The following is a 10,104-nucleotide window of genomic DNA, read 5'->3' as shown; positions in this document are numbered from 1 at the left end:
GTGTGTTGGTGGGTATATATATCTGTGTGTGTGTGTGTGTGTATATATATATGTGTGTGTGTGTGTGTGTGTATATATATAGTGTGTGTGTGTGTGTGTATGTATGTATCCATGAAGACACGGTGTTCACTAGATATGTTTTGTGATAATGGGATTTGAGTTTGTATTGTCAAATGTGTTTGTAGCATGGCCCAAGCAGAGGGTCACCCCTTAGAGTCTGGTCTGCTTGAGGCTTATTCCTCAATACATCAGAGGGAGATTTTCCTTACCACTGTCGCCTGTGTGCTTGCTCTGTGGGTTGGTAATGTGTATGTATGTATATATGGAGTGGGCGTTTATAAGCTTTGTTTCTGCTCACCCCCCTTTTTGGACACACATGTCGCTGTGGAATTGTCTTGTGTATCAGTTTTTGTTATTGTCGAGTTTGTGTGCCAAAATAAATAAATTCAAATTCAAAAAAATTCAAAAATATTATTAATACAGCTATATACGGAGAGCCACTGCCAACTCAAAAAAACAGAACAGCATCCCTGCCTTCTGAATGATGCCTGTTGCACACCATTGCATGCATGTGATGACTGCATTGGTGAAGGCAGAAACAAGTGTGATTGGAGTGGGGGTGGGGTGCCATTATGATTTTGCTGTGACAGATACACAGCTACTCTACAGAAACTGTAAATGAGGGCTGCCCAATTTAGATCCTGCTGGCCACATTTCACCTGCACTCCCCCTGTTTTCAGCTGAATCAGCAGGGGTGCTGGGAGTTAAATTTCAAGAAACAAAATGGGGTGCCTATACACCCACGTGGTGACGAGAGATGAGCCGTTCATTAATTGCAATCGAGGTAAAAGTCTGAAACGTGATATTAATTTTGATTCATATCGCATAGCCCTGATCTAATTCATCTGTCTCTTCTAGTTTAGTTTATATTTGTGGCCTGGTCTGGTTTATATGCTTTACCTGTTTTTGTGTATCTTTTCTGGGACATGCCCTCTTCATTGTATTTTTCTACAAGTAGTCCTTTGTCTCTACACAGCACGAACAATGATTATAACAAAATGCCGACAGACACAAAGCCTTCCAAGCAAGAGTCTGGACCTAACCTTACCAGCCACAATGTTGAAAATCTAGATCCAAAAAGCTCAGAAGTGGTTAGAAAGGCACCAGTCCGGCCAGGTATGAGCAGGCTTCCGGTACTTGCAAAGTCCCTTCATCTTCAGACTCCATCTGACTTCAGTCAGTCTCACTGCCGGTGGGAAGAGAAACCCCTGACAGTAAGAGTCCCTTTTTTCCTCCAGTAAACCAAAATGATTTTCATTTTTATTTTGCATGTGTGTTTCTTGTCCTTTATCTTTGCTCATTTTTCTCTAGGGGAAAGCTAAGAACAAAAAGCCATGTACGAGGCCCATTCCATTCCACTTGTCTCAGCCTAGGGGCACAAGAACAACATCTGAAAAGAAGCAGCTTCAAAGTGTTACACGGTCAACGACTGGGACTAATATAACTACAAAAAATATAAATGCTAACACCCGAAGCCGTCTGGCCACATTAAACGGCAAAGAGGAGTCAACCAAAGTTGGAGGGAAGACTCCTAGAAAAGACCAAGACACTGCATTCCATGTGTCAGAACACTGTGAGAGTTCTGGCGCTTTTAAGACTTCAGCCACTTTGTCTCATCCTTTGACATTCATTTCTGAAACAACTGTGTGTCCAAAAAGTGCTGCTTCCTGTGCACAACCTGCTCTTAGTACAGAGGTGTGTTTGGATAATATGAACCTACTTAGTCTCAAAGAACCATCTAAGGCCTGCAATGTGCAGGAGGTTACCACTAGTATCTCCTCACAAGGTAAGTTATAGAGGTGATCTTGAAATTGGACACTGTATCGTTTGCTGTAGCAGAGGATGTCTGTCACTTTGGCAGGTTATGATTAACCTGGCCGTAAAGGATGGAGAGTCTATTGCAGTGATTGTCTGTCTGTGGTAATGTCTTCAGAATGCACAGACTGGTTTCAATCAAGCGTGGTAGATAAAGTCAGTGGACTGTACTCTCACGACACTGATTACATCAGGGGTCAGTGTCAAAAATACATTGACGACCGTATCTTGGGAACTAATGAGATACTAAAATGCAGGTTTCTGCACATATGTCTCATTTTGTGGAACTGACAAATGTATCAGACCTCTGACTTCAGTGATGTCATGTGATGATGTCAGGCAAATTTTAAAAAAACAACAAAAAAAAAAAAACAGCTGGCATTGACAAGGCGCTGTAATTGTTTGGATGCCTTGTGTGTATTTTCACATATTATGAATAATTTTTCTGCTACATTTAATGGCTTACTTTACAACAATGCTGTGATAGTTCACTGTTTGTTTGGTTAAAATAAGTCCAGCAGTCCCTAATCCTGCACCTGGAGAGCACCTGCTCTGCATATTTTCCAGCACTCCATGGTCTCTCCATGTACGAGTATCTTGCAGCTCTTGATTGACTAAACACCCCTAGTGAGTTCATCAGCCATGTGTAGAACAAAGAAAACTTTAACATGCTCTCCAAGTGCAGAGTTGAAAACCCCATGAAATAGAACTTTCTTGTCTTAGCCATTGTTGTAACTTTGTTGTTTATATCTCAGTTATTACTGAAGAAATTTTCAGTTTGCAGTCATGTATTTCAGACAAAAGGGAGATTATCCAGCCTGACCGTGGGCCTTTGCTCAGTATCCCGCGGGAGCCAAGTGCCACAGGCTTGGGATCTGCAACTCCACAGTCATCTAAACCCTATAACTGTCAGGTAAGTTGGTTTGTAATAAACTTTGATTTGATTGTTTTCTTTGTGCCTTGGCAGCATACTGGTGTGCTGGATTTGAGGCCCTGGCTTAAAGTGTTTGTGGTGTGGGTGTGTTTGGGGGGTGGGGGGTCAAATGGATCATATATGCACCATACAAGATAAAAATTACAAACACAAGTGTGCTGTGGCCATATCCTCACCTCCAAATCTTTCCTTTATTGCACTCCTGTTGTGGTGAGAAGTGCTGTATGTCATTTAACATTCATAAATACAGGTTCTTGCATTACTGCAACAGAGATCCAAACCCTTACAGTAGACTGACCAAGCAGTCTCTCTGCAATACATTACAAAGCAGAGAAAGTGTACATCACCTGTGTGGATGTCCCAAGATGTTATTCCCCAAACATTGTAAAACGTATAGTGACATAAAACAGTGGAAACAGGCGACATCCAGCGCCGAGAGGCAAAAATCAAGCTAACATGGAAACCTCTCAGCATAAAGAATGGAAAATTATTGTCTATACAAAATGAAAATTAGTACAGACAAATTGTACTGTATTTGTTGTCTTTCTGATACCTGATTCTGTTTCTTTTCTGTCTGTTTGAGGTGCGGCTCCATCCAGAGATGGGTGTAGTGTCTATTTCTGAAAGCCTCCTGTCCTCTGCACCGGCAACATTTCCTGTATATTTGTTTTGTGAAATGTTTTGTAATTTGTTTTGGTAGCATGGCCCAAGCAGAGGGTCACCCCTTTGAGTCTGGTCTGCTTGAGGTTTCTTCCTCAGAAGGAAGTTTTCCTTACCACTGTCACCTGTGTGCTTGCTCCTGGGGTTGGTAAGGGACCTTACTTGTGTGAAGCGCCTTGAGGCAACTTTGTTGTGATTTGGCGCTATATAAATTAAATAAATTGAATTGAATTAAAGTAGTCTGGCGGCCTGCTTTCACAACATAGTTAAAACTACGTTATCTATTTCCACAGTAGATAATATAAGCAGACATAAGCCTTGTTTTGCTTGACACAAGCCATTCACCATGTTCACAAAGGAGTCATTCATTCATAATAGTCAGACTTGACCCCACTGGAACAGATCTGTGTTCTAAATGAATTGTATTGGGGAAGGTGAAATTGGTCTCCCATACTGTATAGTGAATGGATGCAACTTGTGCTCAGCTTGCATTGAGTGCATCAATGTTAAACCTGCATTTTCTGCATGAAAAGGATTTTCATGCATAAGTGATGGGTGACATTTAGAGTCCCACAAGACAAGATTTTTAAGACCAATACCAGTTTTGATATTTAATGATTCTGAAATCTGTTATATCTGCCAGTATTCTTCTTTTGGTGACCTGCTGTGTCTTTGGTCATTCTAATTGAAAATAAGACAGAAATAAGACATCTAGTCATCCCAGATAATCTGGGATGGCTAGATCACGCCGAACCACTGAAAGTCCCCTGTCGAGGGACTGCATTGAAACAAACCCTGAAAATTCTGCATTTCACATGGCTACAAGCAACTGCACATAATTTTGTGCTGCTCAGTCTTCTGTCAGCTGATTTGTGTTCTGCAAAAGGAGAGCTGCAGACCACCCTCTGGTGGACATACTATGCAAAGGCAACACTCATTCCAGAATTGATCTTCCATTTCTTGTTTAATGTCATTCTTTGACCATTGGCATTTACAGTGGCTAAAGAATGACATTTAAAACATGTATCTACCAGTAGGTCATATCGGCCAAATATATGTGCTTGCTGATTTATTGGTCGGGCTCTAGTGGCAGTGGAACACCCATTGTGTTTGATAACGTTGAGCACAACCACTTCAGTTTGTTTTATTACCAATTTACAGTTTCTGTTAAAAAGAACAAATTAGATTCTCAGTGCATAAACTGCAGGATAGAGACTTTATTTAAATGCATGGATAAAATAAGTATGTAACCCGTCGCCATTTTTCTCAGTAAATATGTTTCTAAAGGTCCTACTGATATGAAATTTTCACCAGATGTTAGTAACTACCCAAGTAGGCCTAATCCACACATGCAAAGAAACCAAAACAAGTAAGTACAGAAAGTAAATTATGTGTAATTAAATGGAATGACACAGGGAAAACATATTGAACAATTTATGTAATACTTCCTACAAAAGCCTTTGTTGGTAATGACAGGTTCAAGATGCCTTCTGTATGGAGAAACTAATTGCATGCACTGCTCAGGTGTGATTTTTGGCCCATTCTTCCACACAGACAGTGTTCAAATATTGAAGGTTCCATGGACCTCTTCTATGAACTCTGATCTTTCGTTCTTTCCATAAATTTTCTATTGGATTCAAGTCAGTCTGGGCCATTGTCGCAGCTTTATTTTCATTTTCTGAAACCAGTTGAGAGTTGGTACCGTGTTCTTAGGTTTGAAAGCCTCACTTTTATTCCTCTAAACATGCCTCTTGTCATTGTGGCCAAAGAGCTCAGTCTTTTTCTTGTCTGACCATAAAACTTTTGTCTAGAAGGCATTTGGCTCATGTGGGCAGCTGCAAATTTCAGTTTAGCTTGAAAGTCTTCATTTTGGAGCAGAGGCTTCTTTCTTGATCAGCACCCTCTCAGTCCATGGTGATGTAAAACTCGCTTCACTGTGGACAGCGATGCCTTGGTGGTTTCTGGATTGTTCCTGAACATCCTAACCAATTTCCTCTCATCTGATGGTGACAGTTTGGGTCTTCTTCCAGACCTGGGCAAAGTGGTGACACACTGTATGGTTTATACTGATGATCTTGAAATCTGCAGTTGTTTTAGAAATGGCTCCAAGAGACCTTCCTAAGTTGTAGAGAAGCTTAAATCTTCGACTGGACTGGGTTGCTTGATGCGAGGATGTTTCGCTTCAAATCGCAGAAGCTTCCTCAGCTAAAATTCTTGCTCTGGTAGTCTGACTTCTGTCTTGACTCTTGTAGAGAAGAATAAACAGAAGCCACAAAAGCTGGAGTTTTAAACCTAACCAGACCCCTCCTACCGAGAGGCAGACTGCTATAGGCTAGTGACTAAACAATAGCTCTAATTAGCAACTATTGTGCTCTAGTTAACGGAGTCAATGAACGGAGCCGTGGCGCGTCCCTCCGCTTTTCTTTCCATGAAAAAAACTCCTGTAACGGTGGAATGTGCCGGAAAAAGTGCTGATGTCCACATCTTCTGCCTTTTTGTGAAAGTCAGACGAGGTCCCGGATCAACAAAGCCTTCACGTTGGAAATGATCTGGTTGTTCCAGCAGGGTGTCAGCCTGTCGATGGGGGCTGGGAGCGCGCCGCGCTCTCGGCAGTTGTGGGCAGTCCTTAAAGCGGCAGTAACACCCCGTAATCTGTTTAATCCCCATAAAATCGTCCCTGAAAGCCATATTAATTTTTCGAACGGTGTCCACCTGGAGGTCTCTCACAGTTTCTGGAAAAAAATTGATGCAGCAAAGATCCAAATCGTTCAGACATTTATTCGCAATAAAAAATAGACGAGAGGGTGGACCACACCTCACTCAAAGCCTGCTCACAGGCGAATGATGCAACTGACAGGCATGAAAAAATTCACGCATGCGCACGAGGGTTCAAGCTTGTCTGACACAATCACACGTGATTCAAATCCATGTGGGTTTTTAAAAAAATAATAAGGTCGGATACTTTTCTAACAGACCTCGTATTATGACCCATAAGAGTGAGTTGAGAAGTGAGAGTTTATCAAGACCAATTATGAGACCCATGTATCTGTTAACTGGTTGCACAACTTGTATGAGTGTTTTAAACAGTTCAATACACTCGCACACCTGTTGGAGAGTGATGGTGACCGAGAGGGATCCTTTTTCCAACCATGGAGACCCCATTGTGACCAGCCTGCAACCCCAGTGGGAGTCAGAGTGACGGCGAGCAGAGGACGTTTTTCGATCACAACTCAGTCGGGGACTCTGTGTAAACGGGGTATTGCCCAAGTAGTCTTATTGCTATTGGAATGCAAAGCACAAGCACAAATCTGCCTCTCTAAATACTTTGAACTCTTAGCTGTTGAGACTAAGGAATGCTATGAAATGCAAAATGATTTCTTGTTGAAGTGCAGGATCCGCACAATCTACCTGGATCATTTAATACACTGTTTTCTCTTCTACAAACTGCACATTGATCACGTAAAACTGATTCAACTCATCAAGACGACTGACGACCAAATAACAGAAAAGTTTGGGACTGAGCCGAAATTCACCTGAAGAACTTGTCTGAATCCAGGAATACATAAACCAGTATGGCAGATAAACAGTAACCATGTGTTGTAATGGCATCAGCTACACAGAGTTACTGCTATTTTTTCTTGCTTGTTACTCTTTAAAAACTCTGGCCACAGTGGTTTTATATTTTGTTTCCCCCCTTAGGCTCAAAGAGTTCCCATTAGAAAAAATCCCGCAGAGGCGACTGGACCAGTAGGTAAGAGTTCATAAGGGTTTTCTTATCTCCTGAAATGATTATATTGTAACTCAGTCTCCTATTAAAGTAAATTATTTTTACATTGCTTGAATACTGTACACTGTAAAGATGCAAAATATTGTCATTGTGTATTTGCCTTAATTTCTAGTCAAAAATCTCATCCACACTTAATGCTAGACAAAACCACTTAAGTAAAATTTCATTAAAATATAAATATTTTGCCTTTAGATACTATATTTTTCCATTCATTTTGTGAACCCACTTATTTCACTTAAGGGTCACGTGGGGTGGGGTCTGAAGCCGATCCCAGTGATCATTGGCCATGAGGCAGGGTACATGGACAGGCCACCAGTCTATTGCAGGGCTGACACATATAGACAGACAAACTCACTCACACCTACAATTGATTTGATTCACCGAACCTGCATGTGTTTAGGAAGTGGGAGGATAGTATAGCAGATAACTGAAACAATCCTTCAAATGGTGATACAAGTATCAAATTTGGCACAAATACTCCTTAGACATTCCTCTTATGAAAAAAATGATTGGCCGCTTGAATTTTCAATAAGCAGCCAAGTAGGGGTCAATTGAAGAATTACACAGGGGTCAAAATTTTAAAATGCTCCAATCAAATTGAAAACTACACCACATTATTGGTCTGATCATAAATATTCCAAAAAGGTATAGTTTGGAATATCTGTGACTGAATGTTATGGGGTAAAAACAGCAAGAATGGTGAGAAAGGTCAATTTCATTTTGTACAGGGGTCAAAAGTTAATGTTGCTCCAATTTTAGTAAAAAATTATGCAAACTGTTGGTTGAGCTAATAGGATTAATAAATGGAATAATTTTGACCATGTTGAATGCTTGGTCTCCAAAGTAAAGGTCAAGCAAGGTCAACATCCATTGGATTCTATCAATCAATCAATCAATCAACTTTTTTTTTATATAGCGCCAAATCACAACAAACAGTTGCCCCAAGGCGCTTTATATTGTAAGGCAAGGCCATACAATAATTATGAAAAACCCCAACGGTCAAAACGACCCCCTATGAGCAAGCACTTGGCTACAGTGGGAAGGAAAAACTCCCTTTTAACAGGAAGAAACCTCCAGCAGAACCAGGCTCAGGGAGGGGCAGTCTTCTGCTGAGACTGGTTGGGGCTCAGGGAAAGAACCAGGAAAAAGACATGCTGTGGAGGGGAGCAGAGATCGATCACTAATGATTAAATGCAGAGTGATGCATACAGAGCAAAAAGAGAAAGAACAGTGCATCATGGGAACCCCCCCACAGTCTACGTCTAAAGCAGCATAACCAAGGGATGGTCCAGGGTCACCTGATCCAGCCCCAACTATAAGCCTTAGCGAAAAGGAAAGTTTTAAGCCTAATCTTAAAAGTAGAGAGGGTATCTGTCTCCCTGATCTGAATTGGGAGCTGGTTCCACAGGAGAGGAGCCTGAAAGCTGAAGGCTCTGCCTCCCATTCTACTCTTACAAACCCTAGGAACTACAAGTAAGCCTGCAGTCTGAGAGCGAAGCGCTCTAATGGGGTAATATGGTACTACGAGGTCCCTAAGATAAGATGGGACCTGATTATTCAAAACCTTATAAGTAAGAATAGAATTTAAAATTCTATTCTAGAATTAACAGGAAGCCAATGAAGAGAGGCCAACACGGGTGAGATATGCTCTCTCCTGCTAGTCCCCGTCAGTACTCTAGCTGCAGCATTTTGAATTAACTGAAGGCTTTTTAGGGAACTTTTAGGACAACCTGATAATAATGAATTACAATAGTCCAGCCTAGAGGAAATAAATGCATGAATTAGTTTTTCAGCATCACTCTGAGACAAGACCTTTCTGATTTTAGAGATATTGCGTAAATGCAAAAAGGCAGTCCTACATATTTGTTTAATATGCGCTTTGAATGACATATCCTGATAAAAAATGACTCCAAGATTTCTCACAGTATTACTAGAGGTCAGGGAAATGCCATCCAGAGTAAAGATCTGGTTAGACACCATGCTTCTAAGATTTGTGGGGCCAAGTACAATAACTTCAGTTTTATGAGTTTAAAAGCAGAAAATTAGAGGTCATCCATGTCTTTATGTCTGTAAGACAATCCTGCAGTTTAGCTAATTGGTGTGTATCCTCTGGCTTCATGGATAGATAAAGCTGGGTATCATCTGCGTAACAATGAAAATTTAAGCAATACCGTCTAATAATACTGCCTAAGGGAAGCATGTATAAAGTGAATAAAATTGGTCCTAGCACAGAACCTTGTGGAACTCCATAATTAACTTTAGTCTGTGAAGATTCCCCATTTACATGAACAAACTGTAATCTATTAGACAAATATGATTCAAACCACCGCAGCGCAGTGCCTTTAATACCTATGACATGCTCTAATCTCTGTAATAAAATTTTATGGTCAACAGTATCAAAAGCAGCACTGAGGTCTAACAGAACAAGCACAGAGATAAGTCCACTGTCCGAAGCCATAAGAAGATCATTTGTAACCTTCACTAATGCTGTTTCTGTACTATGATGAATTCTAAAACCTGACTGAAACTCTTCAAATAGACCATTCCTCTGCAGGTGATCAGTTAGCTGTTTTACAACTACCCTCTCAAGAATCTTTGAGAGAAAAGGAAGGTTGGAGATTGGCCTATAATTAGCTAAGATAGCTGGGTCAAGTGATGGCTTTTTAAGTAATGGTTTAATTACTGCCACCTTAAAAGCCTGTGGTACATAGCCAACAAAGATAGATTGATCATATTTAAGATTGAAGCATTAAATAATGGTAGGACTTCCTTGAGCAGCCTGGCAGGAATGGGGTCTAATAAACATGTTGATGGTTTGGATGAAGTAACTAATGAAAATAACTCAGAC

General features: G+C 40.8%; 2 protein-coding genes across 3 annotated transcripts in view; both read left to right on the top strand.

Moving 5' to 3' along the window:
* Window positions 1-1,971, top strand: part of LOC117512296 — a 9,346-nt gene extending 7,375 nt beyond the window's left edge. For both annotated transcript variants that reach the window (XM_034172311.1, XM_034172310.1), the window contains exons 3-4: window positions 1,037-1,274; window positions 1,372-1,971. In XM_034172311.1, the coding sequence (XP_034028202.1) occupies window positions 1,037-1,274; window positions 1,372-1,857 (724 nt within the window). In that variant the 3' untranslated portion in view covers window positions 1,858-1,971. The remainder of the gene's footprint in view (window positions 1-1,036; window positions 1,275-1,371) is intronic.
* Window positions 1,972-2,567: 596 nt separating this feature from the next.
* LOC117512297 overlaps window positions 2,568-10,104 on the top strand; it is a 35,275-nt gene continuing 27,738 nt past the window's right edge. The window contains exons 1-2 of the mRNA XM_034172312.1: window positions 2,568-2,788; window positions 7,169-7,220. The gene's annotated coding sequence lies outside the window, so the exon portion shown is untranslated. The remainder of the gene's footprint in view (window positions 2,789-7,168; window positions 7,221-10,104) is intronic.

Source organism: Thalassophryne amazonica, chromosome 6, assembly GCF_902500255.1.
Source record: "Thalassophryne amazonica chromosome 6, fThaAma1.1, whole genome shotgun sequence".
NCBI classification, from domain to species: domain Eukaryota; kingdom Metazoa; phylum Chordata; class Actinopteri; order Batrachoidiformes; family Batrachoididae; genus Thalassophryne; species Thalassophryne amazonica.
The sequence above is the reverse complement of the archived record's forward strand: the minus strand, read 5'-3'. Positions and strand labels throughout refer to the sequence as shown.